At 50.2% G+C, this 23610-nt stretch overlaps 1 protein-coding gene across 1 annotated transcript in view; it reads right to left on the reverse strand.

Annotated features, from left to right (window-relative positions):
• The window catches only part of thsd7aa (thrombospondin, type I, domain containing 7Aa), a 139649-nt gene that overhangs the window by 30561 nt on the left and 85478 nt on the right, over nucleotides 1-23610 (reverse strand). Inside the window, exons 13-21 of the mRNA XM_068746976.1 lie at nucleotides 21269-21532; nucleotides 9782-9960; nucleotides 9678-9683; nucleotides 9347-9480; nucleotides 9019-9172; nucleotides 6606-6747; nucleotides 6414-6529; nucleotides 6208-6325; nucleotides 4362-4507 (exon numbers count right to left, since the gene is read on the reverse strand). Of these exons, the coding sequence (XP_068603077.1) occupies nucleotides 4362-4507; nucleotides 6208-6325; nucleotides 6414-6529; nucleotides 6606-6747; nucleotides 9019-9172; nucleotides 9347-9480; nucleotides 9678-9683; nucleotides 9782-9960; nucleotides 21269-21532 (1259 nt within the window). The remainder of the gene's footprint in view (nucleotides 1-4361; nucleotides 4508-6207; nucleotides 6326-6413; nucleotides 6530-6605; nucleotides 6748-9018; nucleotides 9173-9346; nucleotides 9481-9677; nucleotides 9684-9781; nucleotides 9961-21268; nucleotides 21533-23610) is intronic.

Raw genomic sequence — 23610 nt, forward strand, 5'->3', positions numbered from 1 at the left:
TATCCCCCTGGACATTGTGTCGGACCGGGGCCCCCAGTTCATCTCCCAGGTCTGGAAGGCGTTCTGCCGTGAGCTGGGTGCTGCGGTCAGCCTGACGTCAGGGTACCATCCCCAGTCCAATGGCCAGACGGAGAGGGCGAACCAGGACCTTGAGGCGGCTCTCCGTTGCGTCTGTTACCAGCGACCTTCGTCCTGGGCCGCCCAGCTGCCCTGGGTGGAGTACGCTCACAATTCGCTGGTGAGCTCTGCTACGGGGGTGTCGCCGTTTGAGGCGTCGTTGGGGTTCCAACCACCCCTGTTCCCGGCCCAGGAGGGTGAGGTGGCAGTTCCTTCTGTCCAGGACCACTTGCAGCGGGCCCGCCAGGCCTGGCGGGACACCAGGGAGGCCCTGACCCGCACCGCGGCCCGGAATCGGCAGTTGGCGGATCGTCGTCGTGCTCCAGCTCCCCCGTACCAACCGGGCCAGAAGGTCTGGCTCTCCTCCAAGGATCTCCCGCTGCAGGCGGTCAGCAGGAAGCTGGCCCCGCGCTACATCGGCCCCTACGAGGTGGAGCGCATCATCAACCCCAGCGCCGTCCGCCTCAAGCTGCCGCCCGCGCTGAAGGTGCATCCTGTCTTCCACGTCTCCTTGCTGAAGCCGGTTGCCTCCAGCGATCTGTGCCCTCCGGCCGACCCCCCTCCGCTCCCGCGTCTTGTCGACGGCCATCCGGCTTATACTGTCCGGCGGTTGCTGGACGTTCGCCGGCGGGGTCGGGGTTTCCAGTACCTCGTGGACTGGGAGGGGTATGGGCCTGAGGAGCGTTCGTGGGTTGCCCCGTCCTTGATTCTGGACCCCGACCTGTTGGTTGACTTTTATCGGGACTTCCCGGACAAGCCTGGTCGGCCGCCGGGTGGCGTCCGTTGAGGGGGGGGTACTGTGAGGGTCATGTGGCTGCACTGGCTGATTGGCCTACGACTCACACCTGGTTGCTGCCTCTCAGCCCAGACACACCTGAGGCTGATTACGACCGGCCTTCATAAGCCCTGCTCCGCCCGCTGCTCCTAGTCGGACTATTTTTCATGGATCGTGTCCCTGCTTACAGAACGTCTTTCTGCCGCTCCTCATCCCTGGGATCTGCCTTTGTTAGAGTTTGTATTTTGAGCTTGCTTATTTGCTTTGTTCTTTTGGCTGTGTCTTTTTGTTTAACCAGATATTTTCGTTGGGCTCCAGCCACCCGGTAACCCGTGCGCAGCTCCGGGATAGTGACTCAACTGATGAACATTCCAGTAAAGCTTATAGTCACGTTTGTACTGTCTCCGTCCTCTGTTTCTTGGGGTCCTCTCGCACCAGTCCGTAACAGTGGTTAAAGTCTCCAGCTACAATCACAGCGGCCTCTGGATTAGCGTCCATCTGGCTGCTAACCAGGCAGTACAGCTCCTCCAGCGCTAGCTTAGCATTAGCACGCGGTGGTATGTAGGCCGCTATGATCACAGCGGAGCTGAGTTCTCTAGCCGGTTTAAACGGTCTGCATTTCACTGCAAGATATTCCAGGTCGGGGGAGCAGAATGTTCCGATCACGTTCGTAGCAGAACACCACAAGTTGTGAACGTACAGCGCCAAACCTCCGCCTTTGGCCTTGCCTGAAGCTGCAGTCCGGTCGGCGCGGAGCAGCGAGCGGCCCGCTAGCTCCACCGCTGCGTCGGGGATGTTGGCGTCCAGCCAGGTCTCGGTGAAGATCGCCACGCAGCTATCGGTCCGCTTTGAGACGATCCTCAGCCGTATTTCGTCCATCTTGTTGACGAGCGACCTGGTGTTGGCGAGGAAGATGCTGGGTAGCGCCGGTCTGTGTGGGTTAGCACGTAGCCTAGCCCGCACGCCGCCCCGCTTACCCCGCTTTTGTTTACGGTATCTTCTTCGCCTCCTCGGCCACAGCGGTGGGATAGTGGGGGGCTCCGATGTTCGCTGGAGCTCGGGAGGGATAAAATCCAAAATAGACGGTATTCCAACCTGGTTTTTCCCCAATTCCCACAGTTCAGCGCTTCCAGACTGGATGAGGGCCTGGATTGAGGGGACTGAGGGCAGAGCTGCATTGACTATTTTAAATGCCAGGAAGGAAGAAAGAACACCTTCTTCCTGGACATTTTGCTAGCCTAAAATGGCTCAGGGTAGAAGACAGGGTTAAACAACTCAAAATGGGATTGGCATTTAAAATAGTCAATGCAGCTCTGCCCTCAGTCCCCTCAATCCAGGTGGGTCATGGGCCCCAGATTGAGGAGTAGCCAAATCAGTTTGTTTTGGGAGGTTTGGAGCCTGGTTTTCAGGGACACTTTGATGTTTGAATACCAGGAGGTGCTAGCATAGTCAAAGAGGGGCTGAACGAGGCTCCAGCAAGAGTCCGGAGACAAAAGCAGACATTCTGCCCAAAAATCTTGTTCTTTGATTGAATCGGAGTCGAAGGCTGAGTCGAACGGAGTCTCCGTAAAAGTTGGGGGGAAGGCATGTCCGATGGGGAGGGAAGGTATGCTCTGATGGGGGGGCATGTTCCCGAGGGGGAGGTTTTCAGGGAAGTAATGATTGTTAAAAACATTTGTGCTTTGAGATGAGAAATATGGAACCGATATCATCTCCAATCTCAGAGGTCCAACTGAGGACAACTAAATTGGTCTCTGTCCGGGACCATGTTGACCCCCCCTGTGAGGATCATTAACAGCATCCATGGTGACCTGCTGCAGCACACAGAAAGATGATGCTTCAGCAGGGGACACAGTTTGCTTCGTTTATTGGTGCATCCACTAGATAATGTAATCCAAAGGCAAAGACACCTTTCAGCTGGAGGACACTGAGTGGACACTTGACCTCCCATTGTTAATGGACATTATGGGACACTGAACCCTTTGAACTGTGAGCTCCAAGGCAAAGATAAGACATGAAAAGTGAATACGATGAACATTTACCGAGTGAGAAGCTGAAGACAAAGCTGAAAGACGAAGCTGAAGACGAAGCTGAAAGACAAAGCTGAAAGACAAAGCTGAAAGACGGTGCAGAAAGACGGTGCAGAAAGACGAAGCTGAAAGACGGTGCAGAAAGACGAAGCTGAAAGACGAAGCTGAAAGACGGTGCAGAAAGACGAAGCTGAAAGACGGTGCAGAAAGACGGTGCAGAAAGACGAAGTTGAAGGACGGTGCAGAAAGACGAAGCTGAAAGACGAAGCTGAAAGACAAAGCTGAAAGACAAAGCTGAAAGACGGTGCAGAAAGACGAAGCTGAAAGACGAAGCTGAAAGACGAAGCTGAAAGACGAAGCTGAAAGACGGTGCAGAAAGACGGTGCAGAAAGACGGTGCAGAAAGACGAAGCTGAAAGACTGTGCAGAAAGACGAAGCTGAAAGACGAAGCTGAAAGACGGTGCAGAAAGACGGTGCAGAAAGACGAAGCTGAAAGACGGTGCAGAAAGACGAAGCTGAAAGACGAAGCTGAAAGACGGTGCAGAAAGACGGTGCAGAAAGACGAAGCTGAAAAACGGTGCAGAAAGACGAAGCTGAAAGACGAAGCTGAAAGACGAAGCTGAAAGACAAAGCTGAAAGACAAAGCTGAAAGACAAAGCTGAAAGACAAAGCTGAAAGACAAAGCTGAAAGACAAAGCTGAAAGACAAAGCTGAAAGACAAAGCTGAAAGACAAAGCTGAAAGACAAAGCTGAAAGACAAAGCTGAAAGACAAAGCTGAAAGACAAAGCTGAAAGACAAAGCTGAAAGACAAAGCTGAAAGACAAAGCTGAAAGACAAAGCTGAAAGACAAAGCTGAAAGACAAAGCTGAAAGACAAAGCTGAAAGACAAAGCTGAAAGACAAAGCTGAAAGACGGTGCAGAAAGACGGTGCAGAAAGACGAAGCTGAAAGACGAAGCTGAAAGACGGTGCAGAAAGACGAAGCTGAAAGACGAAGCTGAAAGACGGTGCAGAAAGACGAAGCTGAAAGACGGTGCTTCTGCATCTGAGACTTTTGAAACGTTCTTGGCCAGAGTTTTATGAGCTTGACAGTGTGTCATTCACTTCTGTCCAGTGTCAAGGTCACAACACACTGGTGAAGGTCACCAGATGGACAAAGGTGTTTGTTTATAATGTAACAAATGTTTTAAATGTGATGAGAAGCCAAGAAGCAGGTCTCAGCTTCAGAAAGATACGTCAGCAGCAAATCTGTTCAGTCCTCCTTTTACAGGAGGAGGAAGAGGAGGAGGAAGACGTTAAGCTGACACCTTCCTCTCACAGACAGAACCGCTCAGTGGACACTGGGACGGATGTTTCAGCAGGTAAACTCCACCCAGTATCCGCCACCGTCTGGAACCGATGGACTTGTTTGACAGACAGGTGGACTGGAGGCTGACTGACCTCAGACCTGCACTCGGACCAGGTGCTGTATCTCCACCTGTAGCAGGGCTTCACCAGGCAGGGCTTCCACTGCTCCATCTGGGGTGGACACGGCCTCCCGTCCCCCTGGGGGGCCTGCATCACGGCCCGCCTCCTCCACAGCGTTCCTGCAGAGGAGCAGATAAAAACATTCATTTCTTTACCGGGACATTGACTGGAATGCTAACAGGTGTGAGCGTCGCTAAGCTGAGGGAGAGGAGGTGCTCCTCTCGCGGGTCAAGGTGACCTCTGGGCCTTTGATCTAAGGAGCTGCAGCTCCTCCCAAGTAAAAGCTGCTGTTTGACTGATGGATGCAGACTGAGGAAGGCAAGGTCTTCTCTGACTCCATCTAACGGCCGTCGTGTCAGGCTGACGGCACGAACCCGGGAAACAAGACGGAAGCGATGGGGGCGTCGACCCTGGAGGAGCCTTCCAAAGCCTTCACAAATAAAACTGATGTCATGGGAATGCAATTCTAACAATAAGTTCCAGTTTATGACGCAAGGAACAAAAAGGCAGCGGCCTGAGGAGGAGCAGGCCCGGCGGGGCGAGGGCCGCCTTCAACCTCAGTGGGCGGAGCTTTTCAGTGATGCTGGGGGTTACACACCTTTTACAGCAACCTGCAGTTCACAGCGGAGCTCCAGCAGCTTCGTTCTTTTACTACAGTCATTCAGGTATTTATGTACTTCCTGTTCCACACATTCTGTGCATGCTGTGTGCGTTTAGGAGTTGGGATGACTTCATCTCCCGCTCGCGTTTCGACTCGAGACTTTTCCTGATCCATCATTCCACCTACTTTTGTTGGACTCGATGATTAAATGTGTCGGAGAATAAATCTATCTTGTTTTAAAAGTCGGGGAATTATTTAGCAAAACGTCATTAGTTTTAGTCGTTAGCTTCATTTATGATGCCGTGTTGGGGCCATTCATCAAAGACTTAAGGACAAGGATGTGTCTCAAAGGAACCAGGGTTCTACCCAGGGTTCCACCAAACCAAACACTAAATGCATCCCATCATAGCTTCTCCTCAAAGTGTGTATTGCATTGCAGCACAACAAATAAGCAAACACAGAAATCATGTGTGTACTATTCCTGGCTCAGGAACACAGAGCAGCTCCTCCAGTGGTGAGGACAGCCATGATGGACGGCTCAGAGACAGTGGTGAGGACAGACATGATGGACGGCTTAGAGACAGTGTCTCTGAGGAAAAGACAGGAGGCGGAGCTAGAAGTGGAGGAGATGAAAATGCTGAGGTTCTCCTTGGTAGTGTCCAGGTTGGACAGGATTAGGAATGAGACAATAAGAGGGACAGTGAAGGTTAGACGTTTTGGAGACAAGGTCAGAGACCAGACTTTGATGGTTTGGACATGTCCAGAGGAGAGACAGGGACTATATCGGTAGAAGGACGATGCAAAGGACAGAACTAGAGGACGACCCAGGAGAAGAGACATGGACGTAGTGAAGGAGGACGATGCAAAGGGCAGGACTAGAGGACAACCCAGGAGAAGAGACATGGACGTAGTGAGGGAGGACGATGCAAAGGGCAGGTTGAAGTGGAGAAGGTTGGGTTGCTGTGGCAACCCCTGTTATGGCCCGTTCCCTCCCTGCCTGACCCATTTGGCCACTCCCTGGAGCAGCTGGCAGAGAGGGAGGGTCGTTAAGGTGAAGCTGAGACACCTGCCAAGGTGTCCCTCGCGGGACACGAAGAAAGAAAACAAACTGCTGCCCGTCAAATGGTGAATACGCTCCTCTGTCGGGTTTGTAACTCTGATAGTGATGAAGTGCGTGCCTCAGCTTCATCGTCCCTGAACACACGTCTGTAGCCATACCTCCCAGCCCACAGCTGCGGGTGCATCCCGTCCACGGCGACCAGTCCGACAGCTGACAGTTGACAGGGCACTCCACAACACAGGACGAATTCATCGGCCACGTCCTCTCCAGACCCAGCTGACCGAGGAAAACACGGTTTAACTTCATTAGAACTTTTTACAGTACAAAAAAAAAATGCTTGACCTGGAAAGTCCACAAGACAAACCTCCCTGCAGAACCTGAGGTCGACGGATTTACTATCGCTGCGCACACAGTCGAGCATGCGCGTTCTGATGCCGCTTCCACACGCTGCCCGGTCACTGAGCTGACAGGTGCTCCAGTCTGGAGAGAGATGTGTCATCAGCAAACGTCAGATCAGCCCGATTATCCGATGATGCTTCCCCGGCAGCAGCCTCACCGGTGATGTTGTACGAGTAGTGGAAGCAGTTGCTGTTATGCTTGCAGGGCTCTGTCTCTTTATTGGGAGGACATGACTTGTCCTGCCCGGGCTGGCGCAGTGTACGAGCAGTCCTCCCCCGAGAATGGTTCCCGTTACATGGCTGAAGAGCAGAAGGAAGAATCGCGATGAGCACGTGACAAACAAATACAAGTGTTCATTGTCTGTAACTTGCTCAAGCATTGCATCGGCCCCTCAGTCGAACACCAACGGAATCCTGATCCGGCTCGTTGTCTTGTAACAAATGAAGACAAGCTTCACTTTCATTGGCTGCTGCTTGGTTTAATCATAATAATAATAATAATAGTTGAATAAGACCTTCTTGTCTTATTACAGAGAGTTAAAGAGACGTCTCATTGGATCAGGGTTTCAGAACTATGATCCCCCAATGAAAATTACTTTTTGGATGAAGCTTTTGTTTCATGGTCATTTAGTAGAGCAACATATTTAAGTCATTCTTATTGTGTACATATTGACTGGTGGGAGAGCTTGTGCCGGGATCTGTCTTTTGGTGTGCCACTTCTCTAACTCTGGGCTACCTGTGGCTCGAGCGTTCGCCCCCGGTCGGCGGGGGCCCTCCCTGATGCTGGACAAGCTTTGATCACAGGATGCACGTGTTGTGTCTCACATCAGAGTGATGACAGGTACCTCCAGTACGGGGTACAAGCTAAGTTGGCTATTTCTCCTCCATGACGACAAATGAGAGGAATTAGCCCTTGTGTGGCCTCGATGCTGGATCGGTGCCACACACTGAAGCTTTTCATTTGCTTCTGTCATGTTTCATTTGTGTAGACCGATTGTTGCTAACACAGCTAGTAGAAAACTACTCAACACATGCCATCAGAATGATGTGGGAGCATCATAATGAGGTTGGGGCATCATAATGAGGTTGTAATGTCAGAATGAGGTTGGAGCATCAGAATGAGGTTGGGGCGCTAGAATGAGCGTTAGAATGAGGCTGGAGCGTCAGAATGAGGTTGGGGCATCAGAATGAGGTTGTAATGTCTGAATGAGGTAGGAATGTTAGAACGAGGCTGGAGCGTCATAATGAGGTTGGAGCATCAGAATGAGCGTTAGAATGAGGTTGGGGCACCAGAATGAGAGTTAGAATGAAGTTGGGGCATCAGAATGAGGTTGGAGCATCAGAATGAGCGTTAGAATGAGGCTGGAGCGTCAGAATGAGGTTGGAGCATTAGAATGAGCATTAGAATGAGGCTGGACCATCAGAATGAGGTTGGGGCATCAGAATGAGGTTGGGGTGCTAGAATGAGCGTTAGAATGAGGTTGGGGCTTCAGAATGAGGTTGTAATGTCTGAATGAGGTAGGAATGTTAGAATGAGGCTGGAGCGTCATAATGAGGTTGGAGCGTCAGAATGAGGTTGGGGCATCAGAATGAGGTTGGAGTGTCATAATGAGGTTGGGGCATCAGAATGAGGTTGTAATGTCTGAATGAGGTAGGAATGTTAGAACGAGGCTGGAGCGTCATAATGAGGTTGGAGCATCAGAATAAGGTTGGGGCATCAGAATGAGGTTGGAGCATCAGAATGAGCATTAGAATGAGGTTGGGGCACCAGAATGAGCGTTAGAATGAGGTTGGGGCATCAGAATGAGGTTGGAGCATCAGAATGAGCGTTAGAATGAGGCTGGAGCGTCAGAATGAGGTTGGAGCATTAGAATGAGCATTAGAATGAGGCTGGACCATCAGAATGAGGTTGGGGCGCTAGAATGAGCGTTAGAATGAGGTTGGGGCTTCAGAATGAGGTTGTAATGTCTGAATGAGGTAGGAATGTTAGAATGAGGCTGGAGCGTCATAATGAGGTTGGAGCGTCAGAATGAGGTTGGGGCATCAGAATGAGGTTGGAGCATCAGAATGAGGTGGGAGCATCAGACTGAGGTTGGGGCACCAGAATGAGCGTTAGAATGAGGCTGGAGCATTAGAATGAGGCTGGAGCGTCATAATGAGGTTGGAGCATTAGAATGAGGTTGGAGCATCAGAATGAGGTGGGAGCATTAGAATGAGGTTGTAATGTCTGAATGAGGCTGGAGCGTCATAATGAGGTTGGAGCATTAGAATGAGGTTGGAGCGTCAGGCACGGACCGCTGACTGAGGATGCATCGCTCTAACACAGTGCATCATTCACGACAGCATGTGCTGTGGCCTGAGCTGGTTGAAGATTCAACCTCCAGCTGCTATCAGGACGCGCACACAACACAGACTCATTCCAGCTGTTTGAGGGCATCCTGCATGCAGATGTAACTCAGACTGCAATGTGAGAACAGCAAGGCAACAACCTCCGATCATAAATGTCTGAATATCCCATCAATTTATTGCACCTTTTTACCATCTAAAGAAAAGCAGCACAGTCAGTCCTACCAGTGGACATGGGCTCCAGGCTCCCCAGTCCGATAACACGCAGTCCTCCGGGCAGGGCAGGAGGCTGCTGCGGGCCCCCAGGGGCATGTCCTCTGGATCACACAGATAATCCTCCACGTGATCAGCCGGTCCGTCTATCGTGTTCAGCATGCATCTGGAACAAAGGGGTTCAGGAAAGCTTGAGTGTCCGCACGGCCAAAAGTCCATGACTACTGCTGGACTGTCTTCTTGTCCCCTGAGGGGTCGCAACAGCAACCCAACCTTCTCCACTTCACCCTGTCCTCCCCATCAATGCCAATCGGTGAATTCCTGATTTGTTCCATCTTACCTGACCTTCCTGGTCTGCACACCTTGGCCACAGTTATCCTTCAGTTGCACATTGCTGACCTTCCACACACTCCAGGGCTCTGCCAGCCAGATGTACTGCCCACAGTCACTGAGGCAGGGCACCACCTCATACACCTGGCACAAAGTAACGCCACACCCGTTTGACAGGAAAACGCTTTATGTACTCAAGGTCTGGTATTGCAGTTTTCAGTACAAACATTTATCGACATGAAGAAAGATTTGTGAGAAACAGAACCTTCATGAGATTATCATGTGCAGGACTTTCCCTTTCCCTCACTTCCCTTCCTGAAGGTGTAAAACGGTGCATTTACCTGAGCCTGGGGGTGGAAACAGACAGATAATGTGTCATTCGGGAAATAAAAGCAGCTTCTTTCCAAAGACATGAATCTATCGGTGAGCACATCACGTGGTATACCTGGTTGACGTGGTCCAGCTTCGGGCACGGGCGCCCCCCATTGTAGGGCTTCTCCCGGAGCCATTTAGAGCGAACTTTGACCCCACTGCCGCATGACTTGCTGCAGCGTGACCAGTTAGACCACTCGCTCAGTTTGCAGTCAGATGGACAGGGGATGATGCACGCCTCCTCGATGTACCCTACAGCCAATCACAGAACACGCTTCAAAACGCCATCACGGCCCTCTTCAGAGCAGCCAATCAGTTTATACAACGTCGTCCTATAACTGTCATTGATTGGCATCAAGTCCAGAACGAGACGAAACAAAATGTTTCATTCTGATCGCTGATCATGATTTATGCTTCCTGTCATCATTTGTCTGCTCTATCGGCCCTTCAGCCGCTCTGTCATTGTGTCAGGTTCAACCTCGCCTGCCATTAGATAGAATGTTAGAGGACAAGTACAGTCAAACAGTAGCATGTATTACAGTACAAGTACAGTCAAGTACAGTCAAATTGTGCCAAAATTCCTGTGTGGCTTGTGTTGCACCTCGCCTGGACCCTCGCACACGCGGCTCCCGATGTTCCCTCCCGACTCCAATATGGAAGGGAGCTTCTTCTACAGTGGAACACCCATGACCGTCCAGCTGATCTCAAACAGATACAGTTGACCGGATTACAGGGACTGATTTCCCAAGGACCCCCCCGGCAGCCGAGCTCGGAGAATCAGGAAACGAGGAAGGAGAAGCGGCGCTCGTGTGCGTCCTCAGAAACCAGCCACTTTCTCGGATCCCGCTACCATCTATCATCCTCTCCAACGTCCAGTCCCTGCGGAATAAAACCGACGAACTCCACGCTCAAGCCCGTTTCAGTCACCATTTCCGGGATGCCTGCATGCTAGCCTTCACTGAGACCTGGCTGTCTGAAAGGGACTCGGACGGAGACCTGGCGACGGACGGATTCGGGGCTCCTATACGGCTGGACAGAGACCCTGCTAGAACAGGCAAGTCATCTGGGGGTGGAGTGTGTCTATATATTAACCAGCGCTGGTGTAAATCCGTCACTGTCCGGGAGAGACTCTGCACTGCGGACATCGAACTGCTCTCGAGAGAAACGCCTGTGAGCAAATACACCGGGTCACACAGAGGCTGCAAACGATCTCGCCAGACGCTCCTCACATCATCCTCGGTGACATGAACCACTGGACCCTGAAGATCACGCTGAGAGACTTCCACCAGTACGTCACATGCCCCACCAGGCACAACAAAACCATCGACCTCTGTTATAGCAACATCAAGGATGCATAAAAGTCCATCCCCCTCCCCCCCCCCCCGGGTTCCTCCGACCATAACTGCATCCATCTGATCCCTGTGTACCGCACCGTCCTGAAGCGGTTCGGCTGAACGGGTATAACTCCGACTCTGAGCTGGCTCTTACTTCTTCGTAAGATTTGACGTCTCTGATTTTATCGATAAACATAGAGAGTTAAAAGAATGTCTCATTTCTGCTCCTCCTCAGAACCCTTTCTTTGGTGAAAACGACGTCATCCAGTGTTTCAGAAAATGTAAGCAGAAAAAAAGTCCTGGCCCGGACCACATCAGTGGTCGACTGTTAAAAACTTGTGCTGAGCAGCTCGGCCCTATTTTTACTTACATTTTTAACATGTCCCTGTCCCAGCAGAAGGTGCCGTCTTCATGGAAGCGCTCTGTGGTGGTGCCTGTTGCCAAAACCAGCAAACCGACCACACTCAGTAACCTCCGGCCGGTGGCGCTAACGTCTACGGTCATGAAGCAGTTTGAGAAACTGGTGAAAGCAGAGCTTTCATCTAAAACTGAGGACCTGCTGCACCCCCTTCAGTTTGCTTACAGAGCTGACAGGGGGGTACAAGACGCCACTGCTACACTGCTCAACCTTGTGTACAAGTACCTAGAAGGGAACAGGAACCACGCCAGACTGCTCTTTGTGGACGTCTCATCGGCCTTTAACCCGATCCAGCCTCATCTCTTAGCTGATAAACTGCTTCACTCGTTCGGTTTGGACGCTTGTCTTGTTGGGTTTGGACGCTTGTCTTGTTGGGTTTGGATGCTTGTCTTGTTGGGTTTGGACGCTTGTCTTGTTGGGTTTGGACGCTTGTCCTGTTGGGTTTGGACGCTTGTCCTGTTGGGTTTGGACGCTTGTCTTGTTCGGTTTGGACGCTTGTCTTGTTGGGTTTGGACGCTTGTCCTGTTGGGTTTGGACGCTTGTCTTGTTGGGTTTGGACGCTTGTCCTGTTGGGTTTGGACGCTTGTCTTGTTGGGTTTGGACGCTTGTCCTGTTGGGTTTGGACGCTTGTCTTGTTGGGTTTGGACGCTTGTCTTGTTGGGTTTGGACGCTTGTCCTGTTGGGTTTGGACGCTTGTCCTGTTGGGTTTGGACGCTTGTCTTGTTGGGTTTGGACGCTTGTCTTGTTGGGTTTGGACGCTTGTCCTGTTGGGTTTGGACGCTTGTCCTGTTGGGTTTGGACGCTTGTCCTGTTGGGTTTGGACGCTTGTCTTGCTGGCTGGATCCTTGACTTCCTGACTAACAGATCACAGCAGGTACGAGTGAATGGAACACTGTCCAGCCTCCTCCCATCCTCCACAGGCTCACCTCAAGGCTGTGTTCTGTCTGCTCTCCTGTTCATCCTGCACACCAACGACTGTCTGAGCCGCCATGAGGACAGATTCATCGTTAAGTACGCTGACGACTCCGTCATCGTCAGCCTGCTCAGCGATGTTTGTTTTGTTGATGTTTGTTTTTGTCTGCTCCTGCTCTGTCTTGCTATCACTTCCCATCCATCTCCTTCTTTTTGACTCGTCTCCGACCTGCCATTCTCTCTCTCTCTCTCTCTCTCTCGCTCTCTCTCTCTCTCAACCCAGCCGGTCAGACAGATGGCCGTCCACCATGAGCCTAGGTTCTGTCCAAGGTTTCTGCCTGTTAAAGGGAAGTTGTTCCTTGCCTCCGTTGCCAGACTGCTTGCTCTTGTGGGTCAAGTTGGGTTCTGTCTTTCCCTGCTAATCCTGTAAAGCCTTGAGATGACTTCCTGTTGTGATCTGGCGCTATAGAAATAAACCTGAATTGAATTGAATTGATGATGAAATCAGTCATGGACAGGTCTTAGATAATTTTACAACCTGGTGTACGGAAGCATTCCTCCAGATACAAGCTGGCGGCGCCCGTGCGTGCAGCGGCTCCATGCTCTCCGGTCTCCTAATCTCATTGTGTAGCTATTATGCCATGACAATAAAGGCTTTCTATTCTATTCTATTCTATTCTATTCTAGATCAATGCTTCTAAGACAAAGGAGGTGTGTATCGACTTCAGGCGTCCATCCCCTGTTCCTCCTTGCAGTACTATTAACAACCACCCAGTGGAGCTGGTGCCCAAATACAAATATCTGGGCACCGTAATCGACAGCAAACTCAAATTTGATGTGAACTGTGAGACGCTCTGCAAGAAAGGCCAGCAGCGACTCTTCTGTCTGAGGAAGCTCGCTGAGTTCCAGGTGGACAGGAGCCTGATGAAGATGTTTTATTGTGCCTTCATCGAATCCGTCCTCACGTTCTCTGCTATCTGTTGGCATGGTAGCCTCGCCATCAAGGACAAAACCTGCCTTAGAAACATCGTCCGTGTAGCATCGAAGGTAGCCGGGGTGAACTTCAGCAGTCTGGATGAAGTTCTTCAGCTTCACCTGCTGAAGAAAGCCAAGTCGATTCGCAGGAACACAAATCATCCCCTAAATCAGGAATATAAGCTGCTCCCATCGGGGGCTCGACTGGCACTCCCCCCGGTTACTAGAAATAGATAAAAGTTCTCTTTTGTCCCACTCTCCATCAGGGCCCTGAATGCCACAGAAAGGAGGTGACACTGCTAGTGTTTATGTATGGACGTAACCGGTTTGCTCTGTTTACACTGGTTTTATCACGTACAATATTTAAAACCTTTACAACGATGCTGCTCTACTTTGTGCCTTATATGGTTAGTATGAATGAGTGTGTGGAGAAAAGTGAGTGTGAGCGGGTAAAGTACGGTGTATCTGAGCTTTTGAGCGTCAACGATGCTCAATCGACGACTATTCCACCAACTCTCAGAGCCACGCTGGGAAGGCTACAGCTCCTGAGGACATCGGGCTGGCGCAGCAGAGTTCAGCGGCCCAGAGGCAGGCGGAGACGGTGTGCCCGGAAGCAGAAGAGGGGCAAGCGGGGCGGCCTGCTAGCTAGGCTAAAGGCTAACCCGACTCGCCCGGCTGCTCCATCGCTCTTTCTGGCTAACGTTTGCTCGCTGGATAACAAGATGGACCTTCTGCGGCTGCGACTAAACACCTACAGAGAGATGCGGGATTGCTGCGTGCTTCTTCTGACGGAAACGTGGCTAAATAACAATGTGCCGGACTCCGCCGTTCAGATCGACGGTCTGCTACTCTTTCACGCGGATCGTAACCATCTGTCGGGGAAGACGCGAGGAGGAGGCCTCTGCGTCTATATCAACAGAGGTTGGTGCACGAACTGTTCCGTGGTTAGCAGCCACTGTTCTGAGGCGGTAGAACACATGACGATCAGATGCCGGCCCCACTATCTGCCACGGGAGTTCACAGCCGTGTTCGTCGTAGCTGTTTACATCCCCCTGAGCGCTAATGCTAACGAGGCGCTACGTGAGCTACACGACGACATTGGCAAACAGCAACACAAGCACCCGGAGGCGCTCTACGTGGTTGCAGGAGACTGCAACCACGTCCGTCAACCTGACGGACATTTTGCCACGGTTCCACCAGCATGTCACCATTGCAACCCGGGGGAACAACACGCTCGACCGGGTGTATAGGAACCGCAAGGACAGCTACAGGGCTACCCCCCGTCCCCCACCTCGGCCTCTCTGACCACATCTCCATCATGCTGGTCCCTTCCTACCGTCCTGTGTGCAGGTCCGCTCGCCCAACACAGAAATCCACCACTGTGTGGCCCGGTGACGCTGCCTCAAAGCTGCAGGACTGCTTTGAGCGGACTGAATGGCAGATCTTCAGGGAAGCGGCAACATATGCTGGAGACGTGGACCTGGAGGAGTACACATCATCTGTCCTGGGCTTCATCAGCAAATGTGTTGAGGATGTGACCACCACCAGAACAGTCACTATTCACCCCAACCAGAAACCATGGCTGAACGGTGAAGTTCGCTCGCTCCTGAAAGCCCGGGAATCAGCATTCAGGTCTGGTGATGCTCCAGCACTCAGAGCGGCGAGGAGAAGCTTGATATCGGGGGTAAAGAGGGCCAAAGCCTCCTATGCTCGGAGAATAGAGGGTCATTTTGCTTCCAACGACCCCCGGAGCATGTGGAAGGGCATCAGTACCATCACGGACTACAAAAATAGAGTCATGGAGTGCCCCAGGGACCCGTCTCTTCCTGATGCCCTTAACACCTTCTACGCTCGCTTTGAGGCTTCCAACACGTCACCCTGCACAAAGCTCACGCTTCCACCAGGTGAGCTGCCCCTCAGTCTGGCTGCTGAGGATGTGATGAGGTCCCTGCGGAAGATCAACCCCCGCAAGGCTGCAGGCCCAGACAACATCCCGGGCCGGGTTCTGAGGGACTGTGCCGATCAGCTCTTCGAGGTGTTGACTGACATCTTCAACCCCTCATTGTCCCAGGGCTCAGTGCCGACGTGTCTGAAGACAGCCACCATCATCCCTGTCCCCAAGACCTCCACCGTTTCATGCCTGAACGACTGTCGGCCGGTTGCTCTGACTCCGATAGTCATGAAGTGCTTTGAGCGGCTGGTGATGGGGCACATTAAGGACAGCGTCGATGACAGCGTGGACCCCCATCAGTATGCGTACCGGAGGAACCGCTCCACTGACGATGCAATCGCTTCCGTGGTTCACGAGGCCCTGAGTCACCTGGAGACCAGAGACGCTTATGCCAGGCTGCTGTTTCTGGACTTCAGCTCGTCATTCAACACCATCATCCCGCAGACTCTGGTCAACAAACTGGTGACACTGGGGCTGAGCCCATCGATGTGCAACTGGGTCCTGGACTTCCTGACAAACCGGCCGCAGACTGTGAGAATCCGCAACATCTCCTCCTCCCCCATCATCCTCAACACCGGCTCGCCTCAAGGACGCGTTCTGAGCCCTCTGCTGTTCACCCTGCTGACGTATGACTGCAAAGCCAAGTACCCGAGCAGTCATATCGTCAAGTTCGCAGACACAGCAGTGGTGGGACGCATCCTCAACAACGACGAGTCGGAGAACATGCAGGAGGTGGAACATCTGGTGCAGTGGTGCAGAGAAAACAACCTCTGCATCAATGTGAAGAAAACAAAGGAGATGTTTGTGGATTACAGGAAAGGAGGCTACACCCCCCCTCCCCTCTACATCGGAGGAGCGGCTGTCGAGGTGGTCCAGAGCATCAGGTACCTGGGCGTGCACATCGCCAGCGACCTAACATGGAGGACCAACTCAGCCGCCTTAGTGAAGAAGGCCCACCAGCGCCTCTACTTTCTGAGGAGGCTGAGGCGAGCAGGTATGGGCTCCCCTGTCCTGGCGTCCTTCTGCAGGTGTGCGGTGGAGAGTGTCCTCCCATCATGCATCACGGTGTGGTACGGCAGCTGCTCTGCTGCAGACAGGAAGGCCCTGCAGACAGGAAGGTCCTGCAGCGGGTGGTAAAATCGGCCCAAAGGACTTCGGAGAGCAGCCTACCCACCGTGAGTGACATTTACAGCAGGAGGTGCAGGAAAAAGGCAACCCGCATCATGAAGGACCCCACCCACCCTGCACATGGACTATTTCCCCCCCTCCCATCTGGGAGGAGGCTGCACCAGGGCCAGAACCACCAGGTTCAAAAACAGTTTCTTCCCTGATGCTGTGAGAGTTATAAACAGTGGATAACTCGGAGGCCAAATTCACTGCTTCCATGTTGGACCCTACTGGGGATCGTGCAATCACTTTTGTCACTTTGTCACTTTTGTGTATATATTTAGTTTAAGTTGAATGAATATGTGTTTGTTGTGTGCCTCGAGCTGGGACCTGAGTGCTGTTTTTCGTTCGTGCATGAGAGTGTCTGAATGACAATAAACATTTCTTGATTCTTGATTCTTGATATGTCCCTTAATTGTGTCTTACGTGTCCCTTAATTGTTGTGGAAAATGTGTGTACAGTAGTCCCTCGATATAATGCGGTTCATCTTCCGCGACTTCGCCGCTTCGCTGAGTTTTTTAATGCAATTTCAGATTTTTTATTTGCACTTGAACGCACCTTGAAAGGGCGCAAGGACGAAGGGGCGCGGTCGGAGGAACTGTGAAATACGCGCGAGTCGCTATTAATCATTTCTTATGTGTTCAACCTCGTAGGTTGATCATTAAAATTAAATTCGTTATTTCTAAAAGCTATCATGTTTATTTGTTAAGCGTTTGTTTTATAGCGCTCTTATTCTCTGTGTACAAAGAGGCTTTTATTTTGTAGGAGCATAAACATCACGTCCCTTTTGGGCTTCGCTACTTCCTGTTAATACATGTAGCCGCTGCCGTTCCGCTGTGCTAAGCTATCCAATAAAGCAGCATGAGAGGCTAAAGACAGCACGAGTAGAATATTTGTTCTTCTGCACTCCAAGCGGCTCTTTCCTCGACCTGCACGCCTTAACATTATTAACAGGAAAACGTTTACTGTACGTACTATATATTTATATTCCTCAAACAAATGTTTAGTTCTGAAAAGGTTTTGATCTTTGGTTTCATTCTATAATACTGAAACAATCTATTTAGATTAATGCCTGACTGTTAAACGTGTATAAAGTGTGTGGTGAGGGGTTTTACAGCCTTAAAACATTTATGTACATGTATAATAATTAAAATAAATAAAGATTACTACATTGCGGATTTCACTTATTGCGGGTTGTTTTTGGAACGTAACCCCCGCGGAAAATGAGGGACTACTGTATATGCTGTAAAACAAATTGCCCTCCGAGGGACAATTCAATAAAAGTGAAGTGAACATCTTGTCCAAGGGGAGCATTTCTAAAAAGCCCTTGCGGTCTTGTTTCCGTTGAAAGTCCTTAGTACATAAATCATTGACATGTAACAATACCAATAAAATACAAATAAATTACTCCACAGATGCAAAATAACAATAAATTACAATAAATTACTAAGGCAATTAATATGTGCAACGTACGTGGACAAAAAAAAGGGGGGGGGGGGGTTGATCCGGAGAGAGTCGTGATGACTATCTCCGTTTCTGTCCCCCTGAAAGGTGTATTTTTAGGGCCGTTTTGAAGGAGGCCAAAGAGGTGCATGTTTTGAGGGCAGGAGTCAAACAGTTCCACCCTTGGGGGGCAGTATTATAAAAAGATGATTTACCCATGTTAGTCCTGTAGGAGGGGGTAATCAGGTTGTTGTTTGAGCTCCCTCTAGTGTTGTGGCTGTGGGTGTCACTAAATCTGTGGAGGTGTTTATTCAGGTATGCAGGGATTGAGGGGACTGAGGGCAGAGCTGCATTGACTATTTTAAATGCCAATCCCATTTTGAGCTGTTTAACCCTGTCTTCTACCCTGAGCCATTTTAGGCTAGCAAAATGTCCAGGAAGAAGGTGGGTCATGGGCCCCAGATTGAGGAGTAGCCGAATCAGTTTGTTTTGGGAGGTTTGGAGCCTGGTTTTCAGGGACACTTTGATGTTTGAATACCAGGAGGTGCTAGCATAGTCAAAGAGGGGCTGAACGAGGGCTGCAGCAAGCGTCCGGAGAGCACTTCTGTTGACAAAAGCAGACATTCTGCCCAAAAATCTTGTTCTCTGATTGACTTTTTTGATCACCTTTGTTGCCATACTATCACCAGACAGGTATTTGTCAAGAACACAGCCCAAATAGGTAATCTCTTCTTTGCTGGAGATTACTGTATTATTGACTGTGACCTTGAAAACATTAACATTTATCTCACTTAGAGAGTGTCTTGACACTTGCGCTTCCATGCCTGGAAGCGCACTACGGGCAAAAAAAGCCCGTGAGCTAAAGGCAGCTTTAGGTAAGCCTCGTTTAGAGCGACACATTTTCTGATCAAGAAGAAGAAGGCATTTTCAGATGGAGAAGTCGTCAAAGAAGCAATGTTAATAATTGCTAACACTGTACTGAAAGACGAGAAAAATGGAACCGAAATCCATTTCGGTTTCCATTTTCGCCACTCTCTCCGAAGTCCAACTGGGGGATCTACGATGGCTAGACGAGTGTCAGCTATGTCTGGTAACTTGGTCGATCAGTTGGACCGGAATCTGGCGAAGTGCAGCTGTTGGTTTTTATCCGGATGGTGTTTGACAATTTCTCCACAAGAGTAGAACTCCTGACACTACTGCCCTTAAAGACAACTACGAGAGGAATTTACATTTATTACACGGTGAAGGAGTTTTTGGTGCAGAAAAAGGTACCACTGGAAAAGCTGGTAGCGATTACTACAGACGGGGCTCCTGCTGTGATTGGCCGACATACAGGTTTCATCGCTTCCTGTACGTCCCGAGATGTCTGCATTACCACTGCATCCTTCACCAGCAGGCATTATGTGGTAACGTGATCGGCTTTGGGCACGTGATGACTCCCGTTGTGAAAATCATAAATATCCGCTCCAAAGCAAAACAGCACAGGATTCTCAAGGTGCTATTGGAGGAGATGTCAGCGGAATATGGTGACCTGCTGCAACACACAGAAATCCGATGGCTCAGCAGAGGACGAGTTTTACTTCGTTTTTTGTCACTTTTGGGTGAAATTAAAGAGTTCATGCAGTCCAAAGGCGAAGACATCTCACTGCTAGAGGACACAGAGTGGACACTTGACCTTGCATTTTTGACGGACATTACTGGGAGACTAAACCACTTGAACTGCGAGCTGCAAGGCAAAGGTAAGACTGTTGTCGATATAAGTGTTTTAAATGCATTTAAAGCCTAAATGAACGCTTTCTCTGCGGATTTACAGAGAAAAAAGGTTCTGCACTTTCCCTCTGTGCAGTCGGTGCTGAAAGACAATGCTTCTGCATCTGAGATATTTGACAAAGTGGCAGAAAAGTACATTGAAGTCATAAACAGACTTGGGCAAGAGTTTGAGAATAGGTTTTGTGACCTTAATCAGCTTGAGCCATGTGCGTTATTCATTTCCAATCCTTTCATCAATGGGAACACAACATGCTTTGCTGAGCAACTAAGTGCAACGTTCAACTTGGATGCTGGACAGGTGGAGATTGAAATCATAACATTGCAAAATGACCTCCACCTCAAAGCCTACCAGGCAGAAGTACAGTGGGGTATGCACCGCAGCTATGGTGGCCAGCCTGTTTGGTTCAAACCTATCAACCTGATAACTTTTTGAAACATGCTGCAACTAGTTCATGATTTGTCAGTGGCTAGTGAAAATGGGACATTTTTGCTACGAAATGTAGTGATGTAAGTGATCATCTGAAAATGTAACAATTACTGAGATTAATAGAGATAAAGTGCTGAATATTTATGTCTGTTTCCCACCTTGTTGTCATTGTTGATAATTATTGTGAGAAAGCATTAACGTGATCAGTGTCTTCACATAGATGAGTATCATTAAGGCAAACTGAGCAAACTGTTATTTCAGAAGAGCGTATCAAACTGGTCGTCCTTTGCATGAATCGGTACCCAGAAAGTAGCCCTCGGCTTCAGGAAGGTTGGTGACCTCTGGATTAGACCTTTTGGGATTAGACCGATCAAACAGCAAACGCAGACACCCGCTCCCATCGATGCGTCGCTGGCCTTCTTATTTCCCAGATGTCAACTAAAACGGCGCTTTGATTCGTAATTCCTTTCTTCCTTACAGGGAAATTCTGTGCAATGTTTCTAGTCTTCTCCGATGCTGCCCAGCAGATTCCGACTGCTTGCTGTGTCGGGTTCCCTCTGATCAACCGATGCTTGACCCTGAGCCGGGTCGAGTGTGGTCAGCCTGAGACATCTATTGGTTACATTGTAACCGTTGTCCTCTGAGTAGTGATCAATTCAACTACAAAGAAAACCGGAGAAGCCGGAGAACATACGAATTCCACACAGAAGCGGCCCAAGTTGGATTCGAACCTGTGATCTTCTTGCTGTGAGGCAACAGTGCTACCCACTGTGCCACCGCGCTGCTGATTGGCTTTGAATTCCAGCATATGGTGTTAATAGTCACTTTGATTTCTGTCTGTTTGAACTCAAGTCAACTGGACTTGGAGGTGCAGCTTGGGTTAATCTCCTCCAGGAGGCGTCTTCCGGCTAGAATGTCAGGACTTCCAGATTTTTAACGAATCATTGAAACCAGTCCTATAGGTAGCAACTATCGGAGCAGAGATTGCACCTCATTATGACCTCATTAACCTCGACCCCTCTCACCAGGTTAAATAGTGTGTCTGGGACCCCCCAGCAGCTGTCTTCCCTTGCCTGGCTGACTGGGGTCCCCCACAGACAGTGTGATGCTGCTGCTCTGAACCTCGATCCGCTTTTGGGTTGGGGTTGAGGTTGGTCACTCACCATGGCTGTTACAGCGGGACGTCTCCACGATGCGGCTGTCCTGGTCGTAGCACCCCATGGCCTGATAGCGATACCCTTGGCCGCACTCCTTGATGTCACCTTGGACCCTCATGCCCAGCTGGCCCTCCATGCGGCCATCTGGGAGAACACAGTCCGACCAGTTGCCCACTGGTTGAGCATTGTATTTGTTACAGGGGCAGTACTGGGTCTCGCTGATGGGGTACACCTGGTGGTTTTTACACTGGTCCTGCTTTTTGCTCTTGCCTATGAAACACACACATTAACTGCCTTAGGCCTGTCCTCCTGGGGTAATTATTCTCCAAGCTGTTAGAAAGCTGTCAGTCACACCTGCAGCTCTCATAAAATAAATAGCAGGTGAGCATGTTTCAGTGTGTCTCTGTTTCTGTCTCTGTGTTTCTCTGTCTCTCTGTTTCCATCTCTCTGTGTTTCTGTTTCTGTCTCTCTCTTTCTGTCTCTCTGTTTCCTGAAAATGACATTGTGATCTATCCAGACATTTTCCTGTTGACGTGAACCTGTGTCTCTCTGGTCATGTTGATGTGAACCTGTGTCTCTCTGGTCATGTTGACGTTAGCCTGTGTCTCTCTGGTCATGTTGACGTGAACCTGTGTCTCTCTGGTCATGTTGACCTGAACCTGTGTCTCTCTGGTCATGTTGACGTGAACCTGTGTCTCTCTGGTCATGTTGACATGAACCTGTGTCTCTCTGGTCATGTTGACATGAACCTGTGTCTCTCTGGTCATGTTGACGTTAGCCTGTGTCTCTCTGGTCATGTTGACGTTAGCCTGTGTCTCTCTGGTCATGTTGACGTTAGCCTGTGTCTCTCTGGTCATGTTGACCTGAACCTGTGTCTCTCTGGTCATGTTGACCTGAACCTGTGTCTCTCTGGTCATGTTGACGTGAACCTGTGTCTCTCTGGTCATGTTGACGTGAACCTGTGTCTCTCCGGTCATATTGACGTGACATGAACCTGTGTCTCTCTGGTCATGTTGGCGTGATCCTGTGTCTCTCTGGTCATGTTGACGTTAGCCTGTGTCTCTCTGGTCATGTTGACCTGAACCTGTGTCTCTCTGGTCATGTTGACCTGAACCTGTGTCTCTCTGGTCATGTTGACGTGAACCTGTGTCTCTCTGGTCATGTTGACATGAACCTGTGTCTCTCCGGTCATGTTGACCTGAACCTGTGTCTCTCTGGTCATGTTGACGTTAGCCTGTGTCTCTCTGGTCATGTTGACGTTAGCCTGTGTCTCTCTGGTCATGTTGACATGAACCTGTGTCTCTCTGGTCATGTTGACGTGACATGAACCTGTGTCTCTCCTATCATGTTGACATGAACCTGTGTCTCTCCTATCATGTTGACATGAACCTGTGTCTCTCCTATCATGTTGACATGACATGAACCTGTGTCTCTCTGGTCATGTTGACGTTAGCCTGTGTCTCTCTGGTCATGTTGACGTGAACCTGTGTCTCTCTGGTCATGTTGACGTGAACCTGTGTCTCTCTGGTCATGTTGACGTGAACCTGTGTCTCTCCGGTCATATTGACGTGACATGAACCTGTGTCTCTCTGGTCATGTTGGCGTGATCCTGTGTCTCTCTGGTCATGTTGACGTTAGCCTGTGTCTCTCTGGTCATGTTGACCTGAACCTGTGACTCTCTGGTCATGTTGACATGAACCTGTGTCTCTCCGGTCATGTTGACCTGAACCTGTGTCTCTCTGGTCATGTTGATGTTAGCCTGTGTCTCTCTGGTCATGTTGACGTTAGCCTGTGTCTCTCTGGTCATGTTGACATGAACCTGTGTCTCTCTGGTCATGTTGACGTGACATGAACCTGTGTCTCTCCTATCATGTTGACATGAACCTGTGTCTCTCCTATCATGTTGACATGACATGAACCTGTGTCTCTCTGGTCATGTTGACGTTAGCCTGTGTCTCTCTGGTCATGTTGACGTGAACCTGTGTCTCTCTGGTCATGTTGACGTGAACCTGTGTCTCTCCGGTCATATTGACGTGACGTGAACCTGTGACTCTCTGGTCATGTTGACATGAACCTGTGTCTCTCTGGTCATGTTGACCTGAACCTGTGTCTCTCTGGTCATGTTGACGTTAGCCTGTGTCTCTCTGGTCATGTTGACATGAACCTGTGTCTCTCCGGTCATATTGACGTGACGTGAACCTGTGACTCTCTGGTCATGTTGACATGAACCTGTGTCTCTCCGGTCATGTTGACCTGAACCTGTGTCTCTCTGGTCATGTTGACGTTAGCCTGTGTCTCTCTGGTCATGTTGACATGAACCTGTGTCTCTCCGGTCATATTGACGTGAC

This window comes from Brachionichthys hirsutus, chromosome 13 (genome assembly GCF_040956055.1).
Source record: "Brachionichthys hirsutus isolate HB-005 chromosome 13, CSIRO-AGI_Bhir_v1, whole genome shotgun sequence".
Lineage (NCBI taxonomy): Eukaryota > Metazoa > Chordata > Actinopteri > Lophiiformes > Brachionichthyidae > Brachionichthys > Brachionichthys hirsutus.